Source organism: Bombyx mandarina, chromosome 21 (assembly GCF_030267445.1).
Source record: "Bombyx mandarina strain Sakado chromosome 21, ASM3026744v2".
NCBI lineage: Eukaryota > Metazoa > Arthropoda > Insecta > Lepidoptera > Bombycidae > Bombyx > Bombyx mandarina.
The window spans coordinates 10,802,841-10,830,634 of record NC_143227.1 but is presented as its reverse complement, the minus strand read 5'-3'; the positions used below and the strand labels follow the sequence as shown (position 1 = coordinate 10,830,634).

Below are 27,794 nucleotides of genomic sequence, written 5' to 3'. Positions count from 1 at the left end.
GTATAATTTTATAAAATTTTGTGAAATTTCATAAAACTTAAATTTCATCAAATTTCATGAAATAAAAAAAAAAAAATCCCGGGAACATATAAATGTTTGTTGGTCTGAAAAAAATATAAATTTTCATACCTTTTCGACACTTGGAATTTTATATCGATCGATGTATCGAAGTATAAAATATCGCTCAAAAATATCGATACGTTGAAAAAATAATATCGATATTTCGATGTATCGATATTTTTTTAACAAGCCTAACCTACTGTCGGCTACTGTTATGTTTGACTGTTTTTCAGAGTTTATTTGATTTGTTATTTTGTTAATTGTTATACATGGATGAATTGCGAGGTCCGAATATCCAAATAGTCCTTCATATCAAGGAAGGTAATAACTAGTATTAAAAAACATTAGTATTTAAATATTAAATTAAATTTATAATCAAAGTGCGAAATTAATACTATTTCAGGGCTTGGTTTCGGATTTCTGCGAACACCGTTTGTGGTCAGTGGTTCATTAAATGGTTACATATTAGAAACCGATTCGGTTGTTCCATCTCATGCACCGGTTTTCGATGCTGAACTTGTTTGGGAAACCGATAAAAGAAGATTTAGGAGGTAAGATTTCATGTGAAAAAGATATTGAATTACAACTGTAAAATCGTTTGTTTTGCATCGTCATTTTCGTTAGAAATTCCTGTTTAAGAATATGAATAAAATATATGAATATTACTTGCTAATTTTTAGTTTGCGTGTTCAAAATGTTCCTGTGAAGGTTGAGGTATTTACAACATGCACGCAGGGACGTAAAGACAAAGTTGGATATTTATTGTTGAGTCTCCTTAGTGCTCAACCCTGTCCTTCGAATAAAATTGTTGATGTGAGTTCAGAAATATAATTGGTTATCTTCTTTATTTTTGATTGAGTGCAACACTTAACAATTCTGGACCAACCAATAACATGGACTACTAAAAATGAATTATGATTAATTTATAGTTTGCATTATTGTGTATTCTATTGTCATGATCAAATTATTTTAAGGTGAAGTACACAACGCATCGACTTCTGGGAGTTAAATCTGAAGGGAAGTGCTGTCATCCACAGCTGTTAATGAGTCTATCTATTGAAGACAGGAACAGTACACCTACACCCGTAAGTCAGTTGCAATGATTAATTATTGAAGTTAGTTATGTCAATGTGTTTAATTTATGCAAATACCAACAGTGTGCTAGCGCTTGCAAAAATTAGCCATACATTAGTAAAATTTTCATTCTGATATGTATTTGTAGACAGTTAGTAAATATTCAGCACCACGTGAGCTGTGAACTCGTCAATATAATTACTTCTTCTCTTCTTCATTGCTCCCTTACAAATGAAGACTGTGATATGATCCTATTTGTCTTTGTTTTGCTTCTGTTGTCAGTTCAACAGATTATTAAAGTTTCTCCTGTTGTCTATGTCTACAATAAATTTACACCATCATGTTGGAATTTGTGCCCTGGAGCTCTTCCCTTCATCTACATCTGTTCCTGATCCACTGTTTCTCCAAGTCATGCATAATTGATTATATACCATAAAGATATGTATAAAAAGGTCTAAAAATAAGAATTGTAATGAAACCTTGGATGTTTTTGTTCCAGAGAAATGAACTCCGCATGTTCCACAGTAATGAGGTTGCCTATCCCTTGTCTTCGCATACCACTGGAATACCAACAGGCAAATCCATTACCTTTGCGTTAAGTATGTATTTTATGTGTACAAATGATCAATTTCAATGAAGTATAGCCTTAAACAGGGTAGGTGTGGTTACAGCGTATACTTTAAAAAATTATAATCTTCCTTGTATTCATTAATAAATCACAAGGTTTCCTATTCACAACTTACTTCCCACCTGTCTCAATCAATGATATCAATACATTAGTTGCAATTGAGATAAGATATCTAATTGATAATACTATTTACTTATTTTGTTTTTCTAACTGAAATGTGAGGTAGATTAAATTACTATATATATTTTGACTTAATAAATAAATAAAACTTTTCTTTCATTTTGTCTTCCAGATGAATACATTCTTGAAAGTAAGAAATCAGTTTCAACACCGGACCTTCAACCCAAATTACTATGTGATGAAGGTCTAATACAAATTGGTAAAGGGAGTCAACTGTTTGTATTGAGTTTTGTCATTGGAGTTGTTGAAAATTTAGATTTGGTTAGTATACAAGCTCTGTATTTTTTTTATTACCCTTATTGTTAATTTCCCTGGTTTTCATGAATCATGTACAAAATCCATACAAATTTTTAATGCATGCTTATTATTTTTACAACATTACAAATACATCTTTCACGATCACAGACAACCTTGTTTATGTTGTTATCGAGAGAAGTCAAGCTTGATTGTAAATGGTTAATGTCACTAATGGAAATCAGCAATGCCAGGGCACATTATGAGTATTGGTTGTTTTAAGCCAAGTTATAATACTACTTTGCCTATTATTAAAAACTCAGTTGGCAACACTGACTAATAAGCTAGGGCTATTACTCGCCCTTCATAATGGTGAAACTTTATCCAACAAATATATTTAATTTTCAGTTGTTACCTGAGAGCGCAAATGATTCAATGATTGATTGTTACATCATGTATTCAATATTCACACACAACATAATGACAGACAGGTAAATAAGAAATTTTTTCTTTGATTTTTTTTTTGATCATAGTAGGAGTGATCTTCGATCGCTTCTTATTGAACGACCACCGATTGCAATTTAAAAATTCAATTTTAAAGAAAAAAGTATTTATTTGGAGGACCAGTAAACCTTATTTTTTTCATCTACAGCGAGGGCAATAATGCTTTTCGTTACCTGACGAATAAGTTAAGTCCAAAAGTAAACCACGTTAAGGAAATACGTCGATACGAATAATGTTTTTCTTATTGCTTAAATTGGTGGACGAGCTCACGGCCCATCTGGTGTTAAGCGGTCACCGGAGCCCATAGACATCTACAACGCAAATGCTGCCACCCGCCTTGAGTATAGTTACAACGGCTTCACGGCAGAGATAGGCAGGGTGGTGGTACCTACCCGCGCGGACTCACAGGAGGTCCTACCACCAGTAATTAATGAATGAAATGTAATAATATTCCATGTTTGTGTCCAGAGTGGCGTCGAGCAGCGAGCGCGGTCCGGTCCGCAGCGCGCCGTTCAACCAGCGCACGTCGCTGCGTCTCGCGGCCGAGCTGTGCGCGCTCGCCCGCTACTTCGCAGAGTGTCCGCATGTCGTGGCACGCGTCTGTCGCGGTGACACGGATCTAGGTATGTATATTGTATTTTTTTCTCCTACCGACGCCGAAAGTTAGGTTTTCGTCCCGCTGTACAGGGAAGAAAGTGTAACTTTTTCTCCCTTGTACCCAGTGCGCATGCGCGTTAGTGTCTACGTCTGCTCTCACGCACCTAAAATTCTCCGCCATTGTTGTGCTCAGGTAATTACAATACTGTGTTTAGTGTAAAAGTGAAATAAACAAAAGGCAATCAAATTTAATACTGAAATATTAAACAAAGATGAGTTCATCAGACAGTTCTTATTCAATTAGTAGTAGTTTATTTAAAAATTAAAAAACAGTTCAATTGTTTTTTTATGAGAAAGAGGGTGGGGGGGCGGAGCCCCCCCCCGCCCCTGCCAGGGCTTCGCCCCTGGACCACGACTTGGTACTCCACGAACTTTCGGCCTGGTAGAAGAAAAAATAGTATGTGCACCGCGGGACAAAAGTAGGACATCTCATCCCACGTGTTTGTCACCCGAGCCGAAAGAAATGTCTTACTTTTCTCCCTTGGTGCACAATGTACTATTATTAATACGCTTTTATTAGCTTCAGACGTATGCATGTAACGGAATCTTTGAACATGATTTTGACCCCGATCAAAACGTCGGATTAACTCGAAATTTGGTATACTTATTAAGGACCGATGACAATTCAATATAAAAAATAAAAATAAAAAATATATTGAAGAAATTTAAATCCAACTAAAAAATAGAAAATAAATTTTAATAAATTCGAATTAAAAATAGTGTAAAAAAAATAACTTTATTGTAAAAAAAGCGTGGGGTGCATGGCTAGTTATAAATATTTTATGAACAGATATAAGTAGCTAAATAGCTATTTTGATAATATCTTGAAAAGCATTTGTAAGATGACAATGATTGGGGTTCATTAAAATACAGTGTTCACTGTTTTTAAGTTTACTAAAACGAAGACTTTTTTTTATTTTTTATTTTTTATTGCTTAGTTGGATGGACGAGCTCACAGCCCACCTGATGTTAAGTGGTTACTGGAGCCCATAGACATCTACAACGTAAATGCGCCACCCACCTCGAGATATAAGTTGTAAGGTCTCAGTATAGTTACAACGGCTACCCCACCCTTCGAACCGAAACGCATTACTGCTTCACGGCGGAAATTGGCGGGGTGGTGGTACCTACCCGAGCGGACTCCCAAGAGGTCCTACCACCAGTGATTACGCAAATTATAATTTTGCGGGTTTGATTTTTATTACACGATGTTATTCCTTCACCGTGGAAGTCAATCGTGAACATTTGTTGAGTACGTATTTCATTAGAAAAATTGGTACCCACCTGCGGGATTCGAACACCGGTGCATCGCTTCATACGAATGCACCGGACGTCTTATCCTTTAGGCCACGATGACTACATTTAATTAATGCATTCCGTTTGTGCTAAGAATGTTGTTAGAGTTAAATTAAAACAAAATGTTCCAGGTATATGCAGTTTGGATCTCCGTAAACTAATTCCGACGGAAGACATTAAGCATTTCATAGACAATTTCTGTAACACCGATAACGCTCTAACCATACAGGAGCGCTGTTATATCTTGCGTTGCGACGAGACTACTAAACGGAAAGATGACGGAAGGAGACCTTTTGTGGATATCGAAATGAGCTTGAAGTATATGGGCGCTCGCGGCGTTGCGCAGGTACGCGACTTACTAATGTACCTCAGTGTGCTCAGTGCGAGTTTCTTAACGTTCTCGATAGAGTAAAAGTTAACTTAAATTTGTATGCAGTTGAAACAGCGCCCCTAGTGGCAAACATACGAAAACAAAAAGTTGGAAAACTCCATACAAATTTGAGTTCACTGAAACTGTGATGCTTTAAGACAAATAATTTTTTTTGTATGGAAACAAGCGACATCTTGTAGCGAATACCCCTAAACTTATATGTTAAACACAGAAAATAACAAAATAATAAATCATACAAGTATTTATTTGTTATAGCCAGATTGATTAAACTTTATCAATTTGTAGTCTCTGAAAATTTACAAAATCCTTTATTAAAAATAAAATATAAGATGGGTAATATGTTACTACTACTGTGTGCAGGAGCAATGAGAAAGTAACGGAAGCGAAGCCATCTAGTGGCCGACGCCCGTAAACATTTTTGTTGAGTGCTCCAGTTGTTTATCTATAACTAATTTGTGTGTATTATCTATGCCTACGATGTCTGATGATGGTGTTAATAATTGTGGTTTCTCCGACATATTATAGATATTGCTACGCGCTGGGGTTCGGGATAAATAAAATTCCACCAAAGTACAACTAAAAAAACGGTATTCAACACTTAATACACACTTAAACACTCAACAAGCACTTTAAAACACTCAATTTGCTTGTTCCGCATCGCTTCAGGTGATCCGTTCGCTGTTTCGCTTCGAGTAGTTCCGATTACTGACTGCTGCGTGCCATCTCTACAACGCTTTTATAGCCGATACCTCATCCCTAGAATTATCGAGAATATTCCACACATCTCTAGTAGTGGTTCCCGCTGTCTGACAATAGATGGCGTTTTACTTCACGAGCGTTCTAGGGCCTTCGATATTCGGCGATAGATGGCGTTATTCTTACCGACGTAACAATATCTTATACGTTTTAGAGATCTACATTGCTGAGTGCCCGCAGTGCTACTGAGCTGCAGAGCGCGGCGGCGGAGGCGGGCCCGCGGCGGCGCGTCGGCAGCTGCACGAGCCTGCACGCCCACACCGCAGGGTACTGATGTACAATACTTCAATCTCTTCGTCCAGAAATTGGTTAACACTAATCATACCAACACTTAATGATACCTATTTTTACTACAGCAGGTACATAAAGGTATACGACAAGTATTGCTCATAATAAACAAAACAAAACAAAAAAATAATATAATAACTGTAGATTAATTGGTAAGCAAAAGTCATGAAGTCAAATGTGCAAAAGCAATAAGATGATACATGCATTTTCAATGCAAAAGTTCAAAATTGGCCATTTGACCCGTAATGGTATGCTTAGTGTTAATACTCAGAACAACTTTTTTACCGGTGGTAGGACCTCTTGTGAGTCCGCGCGGGTAAGTACTACCACCCTGCCTATTTCTGCCGTGAAGCAGTAATGCGTTTCGGTTTGAAGTGTGGGGCAGCCGTTGTAACTATGCTGACGCCTTAGAACTTATATCTCAAGGTGAGTGGCGGCATTTCCGCTGTAGATGGCTATGGGCTCCAGTAACCACTTAACGCCAGGTGGGCTGTGAGCTCGTCCACCCATCTAGGCAATAAAAAAAAACGTATGTGTGGTGAGAGGAAGTTCAGCTACAATAGAGAAACAAAAACAGAATCATGTGAAGACACAGAAACATACATGTATAATAACTAAATAAATAATAATTTAAAAAAACTAACAAAATACGCTTTTATATAATTTTTTACATTAAAATAATTTTTTCTTACACTATTTTTAATTCAAATTTATTAAAATTTATTTTCTATTTTTTAGTTGGATTTTTTATAAAAGTGTATTTTGTTAGTTTTTTTTAAACTATTTATTTGTTTTTCATTTTTTAGTTGAATTTCAATTTTTTCAATTTTTTTTAAATATTGATTTGTCATCGGTCCTTAATAAGTATACCAAAGGACAATGCCCATTTTCTATGGGCGTTTGGGCCCCTAAAAAAAGTTGTCGGGTGATGATGATTTTAACTTAATTTGATAGACAAAGAAATATCGTTTCATATTCAGAAAACGATTTTTATATTCTCACCCAGGTTTAAGAGAAATCTGTTTTTTTCTGCAGCTAAAATTAAGTTGTTAATTGTTTTCTTCCAAATCAATAATCGCTCTCATCATTATTTACAGTATTAAATAAGTTAATTGTGGTTAATGTTGCCAGAAATAAGCCCTTACGTACATTTTATTATTATTATATCCTCATAATAATAATAAAATGAAATGAAATCCGGAAGCCGGCAACGATATTGTTGTTGTTGTTTTTAAATTCGCCAACAAGCAGGCAAAGAGCGTAGCCTATACAGCCTAGTCTGTCGAAGTTATATATTTTTTATGTTAATAAAAATCCGGTGTATTTCTTTTTATTGCTTTTTGGGAGTTTTGACGTCAACTTGATGAATAGCACATTGAGTGAGCGTGAATTTCCGCAGACCTTTTATCTTGAAAAAAAAAAAAACAGTCACTGCTATGTTAGCCACAGTTTTATTCCAATGCCTCAACAATCGTGATCAACGATTATTGACATTTAATACACAAAACAACACCCAATTTGTATATTATACATCACAATAAGCTATTAAAAAAACATAAAATAAAACTTCAAGTGACGCTTCACTCGGGTTGCTACCAAAACTCTCTGATCATATATAATAAGAATAGAGTAATGGTAGGCCATTGAGATTTTTACTAATGGAATCATTAATATCTAAAAATATTAAATAATTCATGGTTTTAAGTAATAATTATTATTACAATACATAAATATTGAATTGAACAACAATAAACTAAAAAGTCTGTGAATTATTAACCATTAGCAATTTTTTTAATTTGTTGTTCAAGTCACAGACAACTCTTTCGTTTGTCACCATATAAGTTTACTATAAGGCTGTATGGGCTAATTTTCCCTTTGTCTATTGGCGAATTTAAAAACTATGGCACTCAGTTTTGGGATGTTATCAAATAAGTAATTTATTTTTTTGTAAAACAATGCCAGGGTGAAAGAAATGTTGATACATAAACTAAACAACATGAAAAAATAAGGCATAGTTTTTCAAGTACAAATAGTTTTGTCATGAAGTTGGCCCACTTTTGGGCATTGTCCTTTCGAGTTAATCCGGCGTTTTGAGGGCAGTTAAAATCATGTTATAAGATTCCGTTACATACATACGTCTGAAGCTAATAAAAGCGTATTAATATAATTAGATTTGAATAAAGTTCTTTTACCTTAAGTGAATTATTTGTCTATGAATTTAGATACAATAACGCATCGGGCGACGCACACAAACAAACGAACGAAATAGCGGAATTAATAAAGAACATGTGCAATTCGTTCGCTCTAAGTCAAGAGAGAATACTCGCTGCCAGACTGAAACCCTCCACCAGCGATGCGGAGGTGCAGTGCGAGGGGGGAAATGTGGGAGACGATGATGGGAGGGGAGAGGGGGGAGACAGGGAGCCTGTGAAGCTGGACGGACGTCAAGCCGAGAGGTAGGGACAACTGTCTGCTTAGTGCGAGTTTCTTAACGCTCTCGATAGTGTAAAATTTAAGCCAATTTTGTATGCAGTTGGAACAGCGCCCCTAGCGGCAAACGTACGCAAACGATCCCATTCCATACAAATATGAGCTAACTTTTACGCTATCGAGAACGTTAAAAAACTCGCACTAAGCACGCTGGAGTCATTCGTGTTCTAGTCTGTGAGTTGTGAAGAGAGGACGATTATTATTATTAAGCTAAGTACGTTTACATTGTTGATGTCTATGGGCTGCGGTAAACATTTAACACAAGGTGGGCTGTGACCTCGTCCAACTGTCTAAAAAAGTGGCTAAGACAAGTGACGTAGTGCAAGTCCCTAACACCCGCAGCGTAATGTGTTTTCTTACTGATGGTAGGGCGTTTTTTGGGCCAGCACGGGTAGGTACCACCGCCCTGCCTATTGACGCCGCGAAGCGGTAATGCGTTCCGGCTTGTACTGTAGCTACAATGGGGGCCTCAGTCCTCAAAGATTTAAACTCATGTTGCAAGTTGGGTGGCGGCATTTCCGTTTTTGTTGTCTATCGGTAGCGGTAACTCCTGAATACTAAGAGTGGGTCGTCTAGAAGTCTCAAAGGTTTTTTTTACCTAACCGGACGAGTAAGTGAGCTCACGGGGCTCAAACCTGACATTGTTGCTAACACGAACCCTAGCAAGAGTCGTGCTTCGCAGAATCTACCACCGGATCGGAAACGCGACCCACTGAGAAGATCCGGCGAGAAACTCAGTGGGCTGTGTCTGTGGGTTAATTTACTCGTCAAGCTCTTCGTCGCAGGCGACGGGTTCGACGAGAACGATGACCGGTCTCAATGGTGCTGTTCATTCCTATCCTTTGAATGTGGGCTGACAGCTTCACGGTCTAGCTCATGAGGATGCATGTACTTACTGTCCGTATTAGGGCGACAGTCATAAAACTCATGCCTAATAGGGATAGAACTGCGTAGGGACGCACCGTGGTAGGGGGACCGACCTCCCATAGTGTGGGATATGAATAGCAAGAAGTACAGACGACACTTACCGTTGACGGCGTCTCGTTCCTAATCATTAACGATGTATCCGCCTTGTTTCTAGGGAGCCCATCGTTTTGGAGACAAGCAAAAGCGACACGTGCATCACAAGTCCTAAACGGGCCGCCCGTAAAGACAATCACACGGGTGAGAAACGAAATTCAATTAAATTTAAGCATTAAAATATTTAACCATGAAATCAGAGTAATTGTATACAGTATAGTGAGGCACCGCCGTCCTACCCGTACCCGCTCCGGAGCAGTGGTACACTATACTTGGGCCATTATATCCGTGGGGTCGTCGCGTCCCCTTACGAGGGCGCGGAACGGGCCACAGCGAAACCCCTCTGCCCGGGCTTGGGACTCCCTGCCTTTTTTTTATTGCTTAGATGAGTAGACGAGTTTGAGCACCAAGTGACATGCTGTGGGGACGAATACCTCGTTCTCTTCTTTCTTCCCTCTGAATCTGCATATTATTATTTTTTTGCTTGACAAGATGTGACAAGACCAGTGCTTAAGTAATAATTGAACTTAGAAATAAAATATGAAATTGTAAGGATGTTTTTTTTATAAAACAGATTTGGTGAAAATGGCGCTATCGGAAGCCGACCGCGACAGCATCATGCGGAGGTTCGTGGACGAGCTGGAAGACTGGAAGGAGAAGCAACAGGAGCTGCACAAACTGCAGGCAAGTAGTGTTGGGGACCGGGCCTGTGCGCACCGCGGAACTATAAGGGCGTTAGAAGATATCCTTGGAACTCAACAACACAGTTTCATTGTCAGTTTTGATTAGAAAGCAGTAGTAAAAAAAAACGTTGCGCGTGCAACTTGGTGCACGTGAATGAAGTGAAACTTCTTTTTCGATCTGTAGTATTGTGGTCTTCTTCATTTTTCATCCTTAAATCAAATTGCTCTTGTAATAGGGAATGATGTGCTTCATTATTTATATTACAATATATATTTTAAATTATAGATAGAAAAATAAATAAATATTTTTTTTAAATACTTCATTAAAATATTGGTCGCTACTCCTTGCTAACGCTCGCGCTGGCCTGTAACAGGTATACTACGCGCGTGCGTTCGAGTGCCACGCATTCGCTCTTGCTCTGTCGCTTTCTATTCCAAGGTAGCGTTAAACGTTTACCGCTACCTTGTTGGAAGTCGCGTTAGAAGTTTCACTTCAAAAAAAAAAGCTCCTGATCTCGAAGAATAACATATCATTACCGAAATGACTTCCACGGCCCTTTCTATGAACATATTTATAACGTAGTACAGCTAGGTTGTGGCAGGATTTATTCTATTATAAATAAATTCACTACATGCAATCCAAAAGTCTATATTTTTGAATTACATAATGTTAAGGAGCTATTTAAACCCCTATTTTGAAACATTATTTATTGGTGCTCCACTTGTATTGGTCTTACCGTGATGTTATATAGCCTATGGCCTTCCTCAATAAATGGGCTATCTAACACTGAAATAATTTTTCAAATCGGACATGAGATTAGCGCGTTCAAACAAACAAACTCTTCAGCTTTATAATATTAGTATAGTCAAATTCGATATTATAATTGGCCATACTGTTCTCCTATACCAGTTGAAGCGCAAAGAAGAGTACCATTTAGAGCTATTGGCCAAGGAGTGGGCCAAGCAGCGCGTGGAGCTGGAGTGCCGGCTGGCGAGGGGCATCGAGCAGTGCCGCGCCCTCGCCGCCGACCTCGCCGCCGCCACTGACGACTTCAGGGCGAGGGGACACAGGAACTGCGAGAGGGAGAAGAAGGTACCTCACATAGCAGACAACAATTTATTTTTTATTGCTTAGGTGGGTGGACGGAAAAACTGGGAAAGTGCCAGAGAGGTATGGAACGAAGCATGACAGGAACAAGAAGACAAGATAGAGTTAGCAATGTGCAATTAAGAGAAAAAACAAAACTAACTGACATCCTGGAAAAAATAGACCTCCAAAAATGGAGATGGACCGGCCATATGTTGAGATCTAGACAAGAAAAGTGGCGTCAAATTATAACGAACTGGTATCCAAGAGATGGCAAGAGGTGTCGAGGACGTCAACAAATGCGATGGGAAAATGAGCTGAAACTTACCGCCGGACCCAAATGGAGAAGAGTTGCTCAAGATAGAAAACAATGGAGACTACTGGAGGAGGCCTTTGCCAGAAGGCACACTGAGTTGAGAGACATCTTATAAACAAACAAACCAAAAGATCCAATCACAAAGATAAATCTCACCCAGTTTAAAGGGCTAATTATTATTATTATTATTATTATATAGGTGGGTGGACGAGCTCACAACCCACGTGGTGTTAAGTGGTTACTGGAGCCCATAGACATCTACAACGAAAATTCCGCCACCCACCTTGAGATATAGTTCTAAGGTCTCAGTATAGTTCTAACGGCTACTCCACCCTTCAAACCGAAACGCATTGCTGCTTCACGGTAGAAATAAGCAGGGCGGTGGTACCTACCCGTGCGGACTCATAAGAGGTCCTACCATCAGTAATTACGCAAATTATAATTTTGCGGGTTTGATTTTTATTACACGATGTTATTCCTTCACCGTGGAAGTTAATCGTGAATATTTGTTGAGTACGTATTTCATTAGAAAAATTGGTACCCGCCTGAGATTTGAACACCGGTGCATCGCTCTACACGAATGCACCGGACGTCTTATCCTTTAGTCCACGACGACTTATAAACTATCTCACTCACTCAGCTCACTAAGTGAAACAAATAAAATCGGAAATAGCCACAACGTCGAAAAGAATGACGGAGTTAAACGAATTTTTGATTAAAATAAGATAAACATTTACATTGAACGATTTGGAGATGACTTCATTGAAAAATGAATGTCATTTCGTGTCCTCCCGATCCAATCTCAACTATTAAAAAATTTGCATTTAGTTAATAATGATTTTTGATTCGCTATTTAAAGACAAACTGTTTGAAAAAACAATATTAATTTCAGTTACTGGAAGCGAAGAAAGCTTTAGAAGCGCATTACACAGCCAAGTACCAGGAGTTGAGAGAGGCCTCATTAAAAATGGAGGACGACATGAATCATCAGCTGAAAGTCAAGGACATGAGGATCGAGGAGCTGGAGCTTAAAATAATGCAGCTCGAGAAACAGGTGGACGTTTTGAAGGTAGGCCTGAACGAATTACTCATTCAAAGTATTTATTGTTGGTGGTAGGACCCCTTGAGAGTCCGCGCGGGTAAGTACTACCACCCTGCCTATTTCTGCCGTGAAGCAGTAATGCGTTTCGGTTTGAAGGGCGGGGCAGCCGCTGTAACTATACCTGAGACCTTAGAACTTATGTCTCAAGGTGGGTGGCGCATTTAAGTTGTAGATGTCTATGAGCTCCAGTAACCACTTAACACCAGGTGGGCTGTAAGCTCGTTCACCCATCTAAACAATAAAAAAAAAAGATAATAAAAAATCTAAAATAAAATAAAAAAACAAAACAGAGATAATCGAACCATAAAATATGATAAAAAATAAAAAAACTACGATTTTTACATTACTTTAGAATCAGCTAACTGTAATAATTGAATTAGCTTAATAGAATTGATAATATTTGCTGCCTTCATAAGATAACAGTGCGATATTTGAATAATATCTTATTTTCAGAATACCATGAAGGACATTGAGAAAGAAGCTGAAACCCGATATTCTGGTCTAACTAAAGATCAAACTGCGAGTCTCATACAAGAATTGGTGAGAATCTTGGTTTTATAATAACAACTCTAACCCACACAAAAACCCAATTCTGTATCCAGACGCCAACATATGGATTGTTTTTGTTGAAGCTGAAACAATCACAGTAATAAAACGGTGCGCGTGCAACTTGGTGCACGTGAATGAAGTGAAACTTCTTTTTCGATGTGTAGTATTGTGGTTTTCCTCATTTTTCATCCTTAAATCAGATTGCTCTTGTAATAAGGAATGCTGTGTATAAGAGATGCCACACCTTCAACATTCTTATTATATATACATATTTTAAATTATAGATAGGAAAATAAAGAAATATGTATTTTTAAATACTTCATTACGTACTGGTCGCTACTCGTTGCTAACGCTCGCGCTGGCCTGTAACAGGTATACTACGCGCATGCGTTCGAGTGCCACGCATTCACTCTCGCTCTGTCTCTTTCTAGTATGGTAGCATCAAACGTTTAACGCAACATTGTTAGAAGTCGCATTAGAAGTTTCACTTCAAAAACAGAAGCATCAACACTTATATGTAAGGAAGCTTAACAGAAGTCACAGTTGCGTTTCGAATGTTTATAGGTTTAAAATAGTATTATAGACAATTTATATAGTTAAAATTAATTTATTAATACACAATTTTTATGACAGAGATGTTTAGAAGAAAAACTAGATAGTGCGGTCCAATCGAAAGCGTTCTTCAAGGAGCAGTGGGGCCGCGCTGTCAGGGAACTGCACCTGCTGAAGCTGGACACCAGGAAGCAGATGTTGTCGCAGCTGCAGCAGGACAGGAGGGAGCTGGGTGATGCTGGGTACGGTGGGCAGTTGACGCGTCTCATATTGGGACATCGGAAACTATTAATACACACACATATATTTTTTTATTGCTTAAATGGGTGGACGAGCTCACAGCCCACCTGGTGTTAAGTGGTTAATGGAGCCCATAGACATTTACAACGTAAATGCCCCACCAACCTTGAGATATAAGTTCTAAGGTCTCAAGTATAGTTACAACGACTGCCCTACTCTTCAAACCAAAACGCGTTGCTGTTTCAGGGCAGAAATAGGCAGGGTGGTGGTGCGCACCCGCGCGGACTCTCAAGAGGTCCTACCACCAGTAATAATTTTATAAGAATAGTACATATTACTATATTAACTTTTTATACCAGGGTACGGAAACAAAACATGCACTAAGTTTTATTTATATGAATTTCTTCTTCTTTTTCTTCACCTTATTCCACTGGGTGGGGTCGGCACAGCTAATTTTTCTCTTCCGTTCTCTTCTATCAGCCTTCATCTCAACACTCACTCCTCTCTTTCTCATATCGTCATTCACACAATCCATCCATGTCTTCTTCGGTCGAACTCTTCCCCCTCTACCTTGCACTACGATTTCTAAACATCTCCTAGTCACAAGCATCTCCTCTCGACGCATCACATGTCCATATTTAGGGATATAAAAACCTTGCTTTTATTTAGCATACTCTTTCGTTTGACCATAGAGTAATGCTGATATGGTAGGGTTTCAAAAATAAATCATCAAAATTGATCTGTGAAATCATACAAAAACAGCTTAATAACACATGAAATGGGAGCTCGTCCGCCCATCTGTATTGTGTAGGGTCTGTTACACATTGTTAACGTTTTCACTGCATTTCTGGCCTTTTTATTAGCCCTTTTTTTTCAATTTCAGTCTAGACACAATAAAAGATGACAACGAAAGTAAACGCAATCAAGATGCGATGGAAATAAAAAAATTGAAAGACGATTTTTATGTTGACATTTTAGCGAACACACCGGCACTGGAAATCGATTCGTTCATCAGTGAGTTGCTTTGCGTTGTAAAAATTATCGTTAGATGTAAAGATATCCGTTAAGTTATATTTAAAATATATATTAGATTTGTTGTTTGTTAAAATTGCCTTACCCTAAACATCTGTTTTTTTATGTTGTTGGAAAATGTAAGGTGTAGATTTTGATTATTCAAATAACATGTTTCTTCCCAGAAGCTTTTTTTTCCTACCTATGCTGATAGCCTTGAGATACTATATCAGTGTCGCCTTAACTAGTAGGTGAGCTCACGGGGCTCAAACCTGACAACGTTGCTAACACTGCTCCTAGTAAGAGCCGTGCTTCGCAGAATCTACCACCGGATCGGAAACGCGACCCACTGAGCAGATCCGGCGAGAAACTCAGTGGGCTTCAGTCCCAGAAGCATTATTGTGTGTAATCAAGTTTTATTCATAATGAGTCATCCAAGTGTAAAAGCCACTTACAAGAATAATGTCAGAGAGTGTTATTCATAAAACATACTCTAACAGTTTTCATATAGCTAGCTTATAAAGTTCCGATAATTCCTTATTAAAAATACCATAATTATAAATTGTAATAAATGATTTGTGTTCCAGCCACATCTGGTTCGGGTGTTGTAGAAATGTTTGACGATTTAAGGTAATATTTCTGCTTGAATATTTTTGCTTTTATGCTATCGAGAACATTAAAAAACTCGCACTAGGCACACACAAGTGATGGTTTCATAGGTACTTCGTACGGTCGTGTATTCACAGTTTTGTTTTTGTTATAAGAAAATAAATAGTAACAATGAACAAATTAAATATGTATGTTTTCATAAAAAAAAAAGAAAATAGTGGCTGTAACATACATACAAGGATGGCACACAAAAAACAAAACGTCTTTGTTATATCAAATACTGTCCTAGCTATTGTGCATAGCAGTGACAATCGCAATACACTGATATCACGTTAAACGGTCATTCGATTGTAAAAGAAATAAACTTTATTTTTTATTTATTTCCAGAAGCGTCGTTAGGAACCCGATAAATGATAAACTAAACAAATTGATATCACAACGCGATCGGCTTATACAGGACGAGAATCCGAATGAAGAACTTCTGAAGCAATTGAACCAGGAAATTAGAAGTATCCTATTAAACTGTGGCTCCTGACCATTTTGAAGCATCAAATATTAATAAAAAAATTATTAAATAAATTTATATTTATATAAAAACTATTGAAAGACTGATGAATTTCTATAAATTTAAATAAATCTTCCATCATGACATAAAATTTTGAAGCCGTCCATGATAACTTAGACATAATTTTTATTAGATTAATTATTATATTTGTTGTATATTTGATTAATTAATGTGATATTGATTAAATTAAAATATGAGATAAATAAGTTGACTATTAATGTGTTTTTTGGAGCAAGTTTAACCGGTGATCAGTAATTATTTAAATTTACCGTTAAACATGAAATAAAAAAATGCCTAAATATCAAGATCGATATTTTTTTCTCTAAATGAAATACTAATTAAACCTTAGTGTTGTCTAGTTTTTTTTTGAAGGCTATGCGTCATGATAATCGCCTTATAGTTGCCGCCGCTCATTGCTCCCCAAATCCTGCCCACGCAGGAGTCAGTCACTGTTGACGACCTAGACGCGTCCTTGCGGATCCTTCACTTTGAAAAGGCGGCACGACATGAGAACCCTCTTGCCGTGCCCGCTGAAAACTACATACCCGATCCTGTAGACCGAATGGTAAACAGTCGACGTCGCCACAAAATACGTCATTACGGATCCTCCCGATCCATTAACGGTGCTTTTAGGTACCACAAGCACCGGTCACCGTCCTCGTCGAACCCGTTGCTTTCGACGAAGGGCTTGACGAGCGAATTAACCCATAGACAGCCCACTGAGTTTCTCGCTGGATCTTCTCAGTGGGTCGCGTTTCCGATCCGGTGGTAGATTCTGCGCAGCACTGCTCTTGCTAGGGTCAGTGTTAGCATCACTCCGGTTTGAGCCCCGTGAGCTCACCTACTAGTTAAGGTTACGCTGAAATAGCCTCTCAAAGCTATCAGCTTAGGATATAAAAAAAAAATCGGTCCACCAGACACAATAACTCTTGTATTAGAAACACTAGGAGCAGACTTAGGGACCCCGGTAACCGTACTTGTTGAACTCGGTAAAGAGTCCCACGTGCAACTAAACCCATGCTCGTTGTTTTACAATATATTCAAATCAAATTTATTTTAAATTAAAGCCACAAAGTTTTATCAAAATTCAATTGCAAATCAAAACCATTTTCTGAGGGTTACATTAGCAATATTCTTACGCGTATGCCGTGTTTAAATTAAGTTAACCTTTTAAGTTTCCCTATTAAGTTAACCTCTGGTGTTACGTTGCTTATTTATATAAGCTAGTAATAATAAGCTTTTTTAAATCAAATTTACCCGCTGATTATTGACACCGAAAGCACATTATTGGGTGGGCTCACCAAAAACAAAAATCATCCAAAGGAATCTTTTAATCTTGGAATGCCTCGCCGTAACCACCGGCTACTATGGGATACTGCATTTTGTTATACGAAAATGCAAACAATGAATTAAGAAAAAATGTGTGTTTTATTAAATAGGTAGTTATTTGTGCAATAAGAAACTTTGCTCTCGTGTAGCACACATAACTTTTCACCTCAGCAGTGAGAACACATAAAACTTAGGAGACATAGATGAACAGGAAAAGATTGAAATAACTATTAAAATCCAAAATCTAATTTCGAAGGGGTTTGTTTTTTCACTCGCTTTTTTATATGCATGTGAAAGAGACAGAGCACAGTAAACTTCGAATGTTTCAAATTAATGGCTGAACAATGTCAGTTCGTGGCACTGAAGATTGAAAAATTAAAAAGCTACTATAACCCAAGCTCGAATCAAAATCGCGTTTTGTTCACTGTTGTCTCGCAGCAAAAGCTGCATATTTGAGCTGCTGAGGTGAAAAGGTATTTTAACGGTCTATCTTGATACGTATGGTCCATTCCATTTAAAGTTTTTTTTGTGATTATAGGTTATAAGGATAAGATAAGGATATAAGGCTATTCCATTCAACCAAAAAATATTTTGTTTTGTAAACAAAAGTAGCTCATTTAAATATCGGTTTTACAATACATGTTTGTTCACTTTTTAGAGTAGTCTGTCAGGCTTTTCGTTTAAACGCGAGATACGTTGCACTAAAAGTACCATTACTGTCAACAATGTTAAATGTCTACATTGCTTGCACTACTCTGTGCCATTATGATATTGCTATTTGTCGTATGTACATTACATACCCATTTATTAGCTAAAACAGATTGGTTTTAAGAAATGAAAACATTTTGTATGTAGTCATTTGCTATAAAACATTTTACTCGAAGAACTGTAAACACTCGAAAGTTAACAATTCATGTGAACATGGCAAAAACAAAGGTGACAGGAGCCACTAGCAGATTGAAGCAGGATTATTTGAGGCTCAAGAATGACCCAGTACCATATGTTACGGCCGAACCTGTGCCGTCCAACATACTGGAATGGCATTACGTCGTTAAAGGGCCGGAGAAAAGTCCCTACGAAGGGGGATATTATCATGGAAAGATTATTTTCCCAAGGGAATTTCCCTTCAAACCACCTTCGATTTACATGATAACACCGAATGGCAGGTTCAAGACAAACACACGATTGTGCCTCAGTATTACAGACTTTCATCCGGACACTTGGAACCCTGCTTGGTCTATTTCTACGATCCTTACAGGTCTGTTGAGTTTTATGTTGGAGAAGACTCCTACATTGGGGTCCATTGAAACTTCAGAATACCAAAAGCGATGTTTGGCTGCAGAATCTCTAGAGATAAACATAAAAAATAAAATGTTTTGTGAATTGTTCCCTGAATATGTAGAGGAGATTGAACAGCAATTAAAACAACGACAAGAGGCAATGTTGTTGAATCAAGACAGTGCTTCAAATGAAGTAACCTCTGAGCCACAGTCTAGTATGAATTGTATTTTGACAAATCTGTTTGTTCTTGTAGCTTTTGTATGCCTTACTTACATGGTCAAACATGTTTTAGGATCATATGAATAGTCTTAAATTTATCTTATTGAGCAAAAGAAACAAAATTCACATCTGCCGGCTGGTCTTTTGTTTTTTAAATGTTTATAACTACATTTATTTGCTCTACAAATGCAATGTACATATTGTAATTTATTTTGTAAATAATTGTTATTCAATCTTGAAATAAACCCATGTTTGACCTTAAATAAAACTTGATTTTATGTAGGTAACAATGTATAGAGTTTAACATGCATTGCATGAGGAATGTCTACTAAGGTTTTGCTACTTTTACTGTGTCATTTATTTTGAAATGTATTCAACAACAAGCCTTTATTTGAAGACCGAAAAAGCTGTCAAAAATAAACACTGAAACAAATTTATATGAATCTTGAAAAGCTAACTATAGACAGAAATACCTATGGTGATTAATAACTAGGTATACTACTATATAACTAATTTATTGAATTGGAGAAATTGTTACGTGAGTAAATTAAATTTTATGATTTTATTAAATTTTTTCAATTATTTCCTAAGAAACTAAATTTAAATGTAAAAATATATATGGTGAAATCTTAGTAGTGTTCAACAAACTATTTAGGCATTTTCAGTATTGTATACAGTATGCATTAAATATGATTTTCTATAGTAGTAAATGTTGAACCATGGACCTTTTAATGCTAAAGTACACAATAATAAAACAATACAAGGTTTAAGACTTGAATGAATATATGTCAAATCACCATAATTTGAGCAAGATATGTTTTGTTATGTATCATCATACTATTTAGATTTGACCCTAAAATGTGAGCTATTAAAACTCAATTTATAAAAAAATGTCCTTACCTGAGATTGCACATCAGAAATATTTGTATTTACGGAATTCACATTCAAATGCATGCTTAATTTCTTTATACTGTTCAAAACGTTTTTATGCTAAGTATATGTTACACCTATGTAATTATTGTGATTTTATGTGATGAATCTTCGTAAATTAATATAGTGGTTTGTCATTGTTAGTAAATGCTAGCCCATTTGCCTTTTGTAGTCCAACATGTAATGTTAATATCACATAGATTAATTTAGTCTTCACTGAGATAAATTATATATATAAAGATATGTTGGTACATTTTATGATTTCTGGAATATTATTTATATCACTTGTAATGAGCCTTGTCGTTGTTTACGAATTTCGACCATAAATCTAATAAATTTGTACGGAAAAGACTCTTTCATTTTATCTACCTTTAGGTTTGTCTAAACTTTATACGAAATGGGTTTTGAGCTCACCAGCATTAACATAGAAGTTGGAAAACATGTATTATAGTTTTTAGAACATCCATAACTATTGTTGAACTATTGAGATGAAGAAATGTTGGAAAGGATGTTGACAAAGGTTCATATTATTTTATTCTATTCATCCATTTTTCTTTATTATGACGAAATTTACTCACAGCCCAGAAATATTACTAAGACACTTTTTATATGCAGACGTGCATACGGCCCACGTGATGGTGGTGGTTACTGTCGCTCATGGACGTCAGTGATGCCAAAGGTACAGCCAAGTCTGCCCATGCTGAGGATTCTCCTCAAAGCGCGTTACAATTTTTTACTTTCAGTTTCAACTTAGCATATGTACAATTTCTATTTTGTGATAAATGTCCATTTCCTATTCCACGGGAAACAGAGACTCTTACACATATGTATAAAATATATACTTATTAAATACCCAGATAAGTCGATGTGGCCCAAAATGATAAGTCGCCCGATACATTCGTACTGCGACTGTAACCATGTTCGAATCCCGCAGGCAAGTACCACAAGACAAGTAGGTACATAATATATGTATATTATTTGAGAATTAATTAATTTTTATTTATATTTGGTTTATATACTATATACTTATATATATTATGGCACACATAACAAGGCCGATGTTAGAATACATTAATTGAATAAAACGGTCCGATTATCCTGGTCAGGATCTTCAGTGTTGGAGTTTGTATATTAAATGTAATGGCAGGCAACACTTGACACTTGATTAGATTTCGAATATTGGAATTATTTTAAATGTTTTAAAAAACAGATCATTGTATTCTCGTAAGAAAATGTCAGTGACTTCTCATCTAGACACGGCAAGACAAACATGTAATAGTTATATAAAAAATATAAAGATAATAATTGTATAATGGTGTAAAAGTGTTCAAGCAATCTGCAATATAATTTTAATGAAGCAGTTGTGTTTTTAAATAGCCCCTCATCACCTAAAGACCCAATCCCCTCAAATATAACCGTCCAACAGGTTATGGGCCCATTAATAAAAAATGCGACCTCTGCGGCAAGTCAGGACATAGTACGGATGAGTGCTATAGAAACAAAATATGTACCAGGTGTAGTAAGAAAGGGCATATAAAGCAATTTTGTAGAACATATAATTCGGTAAGTGGTAATTCAAAATTTATTAAAATAAATGCTATATTTGATTCTGGAGCATCGTCACATATGTTTTCAAGTAAAGAATTCATAAATTTTACAGAAGACATAGAAGTAGAAATTAAATGCGCAAATAAAGAAAATTTAGTTGCAACAGCGGTCGGATATATAATTTTTTTTTTTTTTTTCTTTTTATTGCCCTTGTAGGCAGACGAGCATACGGCCCACCTGATGGTGAGTGGTTACCGTCGCCCATGGACTTCAGCAATGCCAGGGGCAGAGCCAAGCCGCTGCCTACCGTTTAATACTCTCCACAAGCCTCGTTTGAAGAAGGACATGTCATAGCGCTCGGGAAACACCGTGGAGGGGAGCTCATTCCATAGCCGGATGGTACGTGGCAAAAAAGACCTCTGGAAACGCACTGTGGATGACCGCAGTGGCTCCAGGTAGTATGGATGAACTCTACTCCGGTGGCGGGCGGTGCGATGGTAAAAACGAGATACCGGTATCATCTCGAACAATTCCTCAGAGCACTCCCCATGGAACATACGGTACAAAATACAGAGGGAACCGAAGTCCCTCCGCAGACCCAGAGGCTCCAAACGATCCGTGAGAATGGGATTATCGACAATCCGAACGGCCCTCCTCTGTATGGAGTCAAATGGAAGAAGCTGGTATTTGGGAGCCCCGGCCCAGAGATGGGAGCAGTACTCCACGCGAGGCCGGACTTGTGCTTTATAAAGCAAAAGCCTTTGTCCAGGCGTGAAGTACCGCTTCGCTCTGTTGAGGACTCCCAGCATTTTGGACGCCAACTTGGCTTTGCCTTCCAAATGACTCCGAAACTGGACATCGCTCGAAATGTCGACCCCAAGTATCCCAATACTCTCGGAAGGTTGCAGGGATACTCCTTGGAATTGCGGCGCCATGACAAAGGGGTCCTTCTTCGCAGTGAACGCGCAAACTTGTGTCTTTAACGGGTTGAATTGAACCAAGTTCAATTCACCCCATTTGGAGACTCGCCCCAGAGAGTTCTCCACTTCAGACACAAGTTTTGATCGTCTCTCTTGCACCACGCTACGAGAGAGACTCTGATGGCCGATATATCGCGCATCCCCCGTGCTGTCATCCGCATAGCAATGCATGCCATCAATAGACAGCATGTCATTGATATACAGGATGAAAAGCGTGGGGGAGAGCACCGAACCTTGTGGAACGCCAGCGTTAATGGTCATGGTATCAGAACAATCACCGTCTACAACGACCGTGATGTTCCGCCCATCCAAAAAGCTAGCGATCCACTTGCAGAGACCCTCGGGGATTCCGTAAGATGGTAACTTCGACAGAAGTGCCCTATGCCAGACCCTGTCGAAGGCCTTCGCGACATCAAGGCTCACAGCAAGAGCCTCGCCCTTGCTCTCCAAGGCTTCAGCCCACCTGTGAGTAAGGTATACAAGAAGATCGCCAGCTGAGCGACCGTGACGGAAACCGTACTGTCGGTCACTGATCAGCTGGCGATCCTCCAGATACTTCAGGAGTTGTATATTCATTATTCGCTCCATCACCTTGGAAAGCAAGGAAGTTATCGCGATAGGCCTATAGCTCGATGGGTCCGACCGGTCACCCTTCTTGGGGATAGGGTGGACGTGGGCGGTCTTCCATGAAGACGGAACCCTGTTAGCGCAATAAGAGAGGCGATACAAACGCGTTAGCGCAGGCGTCAGCTCAGGGGCGCACGTTTTCAGAACCACTGCAGGGATGCCGTCTGGCCCACTCGACTTATGGACGTCCAGGAGTCGGAGTTCCCGCCTGACTGCACACTGTGTAAAGCAGATCTCCGGCAGGGAACTATCACACCGGAGGATGTTCGGTGGTGTGGCACCCCCGTCATCCACAGTCGAGTTCGAGGCGAAGAGTTTGACCAGAAGGTCAGCCTTCTCTTTCGCACTATGGGCCAGACTGTCATCGGACTTGCGTAGTGGTGGGAGACTAGACCTGCGAAAGTTACCTTCTGCAGCTTTGGCGAGCGACCAAAAAGCACGGCTCCCAGAGGGATAGCTCTTCAGTCGCTCGCCAATTCTAGCAACGTGCTCCGATTTCGCCCTGGCAATAACCTTCTTGTAGGCCCTGGAAGCGGCGTTATATTTCCGCCTTTCCTCTGAGATGTTAGGATCCCGACGTCTCCTAGCATCATCCCATGCAACGTATGCGGACCGCTTGAGGTGTGCAGCATCCCTGCTGGCATTGTTATACCAGGGTCTGCTGCGACCCCCAACGGGCACTTCAGAGGAGGGGATAAACAATTCCATCCCCTGGAGCACCACGTCTTTAAGACGGTCCGCACAGACGTCAGGATCAGCAGAGGAAAAGCAGAACCGCCCCCATGGGTAGGATGCGTAAAACTCACGCAATCCATCCCAATCTGCTGACAAATACTGCCAAACTCTTCGATACCTGGTCGTCGTTCGACGACTAGGACGAGAGAGTGGTGTGGCAGCACGGATAAGGCAGTGATCAGACGATCCAAGTGGAGCGTCGACCACCACACTGTATCCGGCTGGATCGGAGGTCAGCAGAAGGTCCAACAGAGAAGGCTCGTGCCCCTCAATATCTGGGACACGGGTGGGCTGTGTCACCAGCTAGGAGAGGCCGTAGGCCAAGGCGAAATCGTAGGCAGCCCGACCCGGGAGGTCAGTGGTTCTGGACCCCAACCACTCTTGGTGGTGAGCGTTAAAGTCTCCAAGAACCACCACCTCCGCAGATGGGTACTGCTCAAGCACGCGGTTAGTCCCCTCTTGCACATGCTCTATCAGAGCTGAACCTGCATCACTGCTGTGGGACCTGTACAGGCACGCGTAGACTCGGGTACAACCCCCGTGATCTACGCGCAGCCACAAGAGGGACAGGTCCCGTTGTTCAAGGCTTCGTAGACGGCGACAACAGACATCAGCCCGGACGAATACACACACCCCGGCTTTACGCAGGAAGTTGTGCTCCAATACGTAGCCGGGGTATTCAAGGTACGAAGTATCATCCGGAGCAGATATCTGCGTCTCCGTCAGAAAAAGGAGGGCAGGCTGCGCCGTCTCAAGATGATGGTGTACGGCGTCGAGGTTGCTATGTAGACCCCTTACATTGCTGAAATCCACATTAAATGTGGAATGGGGAATCGCCGACAAAACCCTTTTCCTTTTTCGAACTTTCATATAATTTTATTTGGAGAGTGGGATTGGGTGGGGTAGGATGTTCGAGGCGAAATCGTAACAATACCTGAATAAAGCGCGGAGCACAGTACGTGCTCGACCACGGGTTGCGTGAGCGACTGACGCAGGGCATGGAAGGGCCCCCAGTCCACCCTGCATACGATCGCCGGGATCCACTCCGGTCTCCGACTCCGGCACGACGACCGCACGACAGGATTTTACACCGGTTGGCGGGACAGCTTCCCGGGGCGGAGTTTAGTAGTGACACCCGGGTTCAGGTCCCCAACTGACCGGCGGGCGGCGGCGAACACCGTTTCACTGGGTCTCCCTATACCCCCGTCAAACAATCACGTCCCGCGAGCTCACACGCACGTCTGCTCCGCATGTTCCAGGTATCGCCAAGATTCACCCCCAACAAGGAAGAGGAAAGGGAAGGAATAACACAGATTTCGGGAAATTCGAGAATGTTCTTTATGTACCAGGAATATCTAGAAACCTAATTTCAGTGAGCTGTTTAACAGACAATGGAGCCACCGCAATTTTCGAAAATGATAAAGTTATTATTAAAAAATTAGGAAAGGTTATTTTAACTGGAATTAAAAATAAAATTGGTTTATATGAAGTTCAGATAAGAGTTCAGTTTAAGAAAGAAGTGCATATAACTGAAAGCTGCGATTTATGGCACCGTCGTTTTGGTCACGCTGCTGGAGTACAACGTTTTTCAAAATTTTTAAAGGGGATGAAAATTAAGGGAGATTTTTCGGACAATTTTTGTGAGATTTGTGTTAGGGCTAAAATGTGTAGACATCCGTTTGGAAAAGAAAGGATAGCAGCGAAATCTCCTTTAGAGATTGTTCATACCGATCTTTGCGGTCCAATTGAATTACCCACTTGGGACAACCATAAATATTTTGTCACCTTTCTGGATGATTTTACTCATTTTTCCGCGGTTTACCTTTTATCGTCCAAAAATGATGTGTTTGATAAAATAAAACAATTTATATTTTTGGCGGAGAATCATTTTAGATTGAAAGTAAAAAAGATTAGGTGTGATAATGGGACTGAATATTCAAACAATAGTCTAATATCGTGGTGTCAAAATAAAGGAATAGTCCTGGACTTAACTATTCCATACACACCGCAATTGAACGGTAAAGCAGAGCGACTGAACCGTACTCTTATGGAGAAAACGAGAGCCTTGCTTTTGGATGGAGCTGTACCCAAATATCTCTGGGGAGAAGCATTACTAACAGCTAGCTTCTTATTAAACCGATGTCCAACAAAAGGAAAAAATAAAACTCCTGCGGAATTGTGGTTTGGAATAAAACCAGATGTTTCAAATATTCGAAGATTTGGCTCAACTACATATTTTAAAATAAATTCTGGACTAAAAAAGCTTGATGATCGTTGTAAAAAGGGTATTCTGGTTGGCTACGTTAGAAACGGTTACAAAATTTGGGTTGAAGATGAACAAAAAATTATAAGAGCAAGGGATGTAAGAATTAATGAGGGAGAACAAGGAATTCTAGGTGGATACTTAGAAGATAATGAAGTAATTAATGGGCTTTGGGGTGATGAAAGGGAGAACACTAATAGAAATAACACAAATGAAAATAATCGTGCAGATGATGAAGTCAGAGAAGTTCGAGAAGGCGTTAAAAGTTTTAAATAAACTTGAAGAGTTTATGTAGGGAGTCGAGAAGGAGTTAAAGACTATTATAGTCAATGTTTTATATAATGAGTCAAGAGGGAAGTTAAGGTTGAATGGTTGTGTGGTTGAATGAGAGTACATGTATGATCGAATTGGAGTTGGAGTAAGAAAGGATTAAAAGTAGCGACATTAAAGATGGTATTAAGTTTGAAAGGTTGAATGAATAGTTGTTGGTTGAATTGAGGGATTAAGTGGAAGTAACGGAATGTAAGTGGTTGTGAGGTTTTAAGGTATGTATGGAAAGTAGTTAATTTATGGTCAGGTTAGCGTTATTCTTTTTGGTATTAAATTATAGACGGAGAAAAATGTGTGCAAGTGTTGAGGGGGTGTGTTGGAGTTTGTATATTAAATGTAATGGCAGGCAACACTTGACACTTGATTAGATTTCGAATATTGGAATTATTTTAAATGTTTTAAAAAACAGATCATTGTATTCTCGTAAGAAAATGTCAGTGACTTCTCATCTAGACACGGCAAGACAAACATGTAATAGTTATATAAAAAATATAAAGATAATAATTGTATAATGGTGTAAAAGTGTTCAAGCAATCTGCAATATAATTATAATGAAGCAGTTGTGTTTTTAAATAGCCCCTCATCACCTAAAGACCCAATCCCCTCAAATAATATAACCGTCCAACATTCAGGACTAAGCAAAGGGTTTTCTTAATCACACCCATGATTTGCAATAAGCAATAAATGTAAATTGTCCCTTCGTAATAATATTACGAAGACAATTTACTTCGCATATTACTAATAAGGTGACACTACAAAACTTACATACGCCCGGTCATGACTTATGCAAGTGTAGTGTTCGCTGACGCGGCCCGCACTAATTTGAAAATTTGAAACCTCTTCAAGTCATTCAATCCCGTTTTTGCAGAATAGCCGTCGGAGCACCATGATCTTTGAAGAATGTGGATCTCCATGATGGTCTCGAGCTTGACTCGATCTGTAAGTATTTTATACAGTCGGCATCAATGCGCCACTTTAAGAAGGCGGTACGACACGAAAACCCTCGTGGTCGATGGAAATTACATACCGTGGATCGAACGCTAAATCGCCCTAAACACATCATTACGGAAGGGCTCGGCGAGTAAATTAACCCATAGACACACCCATTGAGTTTCTCGCCGGATCTTCTCAGTGGGTTGCGTTTCCGATCTGGTGGTAGATTATGCGAAGCACTGTTCTTGCTAGGGCCACTGGCCAGCAAAATCTCCGGTTTGAGACCCGAGAGATCACCTACATGCTAGGGTAAAGCTGATATAGCCT

General features: G+C 39.0%; 2 protein-coding genes across 4 annotated transcripts; both read left to right on the top strand.

The window, feature by feature from the left end:
- Positions 1-236: 236 nt before the first annotated feature.
- On the top strand, positions 237-20,400 carry LOC114251104 (uncharacterized). Of its 3 annotated transcripts, none has more exons than XM_089736410.1 (20): positions 237-381; positions 464-611; positions 741-873; positions 1,035-1,145; positions 1,634-1,733; positions 2,055-2,203; positions 2,585-2,667; positions 3,149-3,303; positions 4,765-4,979; positions 5,935-6,047; positions 8,291-8,524; positions 9,640-9,722; positions 10,153-10,262; positions 11,172-11,354; positions 12,557-12,733; positions 13,220-13,306; positions 13,949-14,109; positions 14,991-15,121; positions 15,706-15,748; positions 16,118-20,400. In XM_089736410.1, the coding sequence occupies exons 1-20, from the start codon at positions 330-332 to the stop codon at positions 16,260-16,262; spliced, it is 2,613 nt and encodes an 870-aa protein (XP_089592536.1). In that variant the 5' UTR covers positions 237-329; the 3' UTR covers positions 16,263-20,400. The 3 variants fall into 3 exon arrangements, with proteins under 3 accessions (XP_089592536.1, XP_028041102.2, XP_089592537.1); XM_028185301.2 differs by having other exon boundaries at positions 16,115-20,400; XM_089736411.1 differs by lacking the exons at positions 15,706-15,748; positions 16,118-20,400 and having other exon boundaries at positions 13,949-14,114; positions 14,991-15,125.
- Positions 18,392-20,400, top strand: LOC114251107 (ubiquitin-conjugating enzyme E2 J2). Its single transcript, XM_028185307.2, has one exon. It carries the CDS (start codon positions 18,543-18,545, stop codon positions 19,206-19,208), a length of 666 nt encoding a protein of 221 aa, XP_028041108.2. The 5' UTR covers positions 18,392-18,542; the 3' UTR covers positions 19,209-20,400.
- Positions 20,401-27,794: the final 7,394 nt, after the last annotated feature.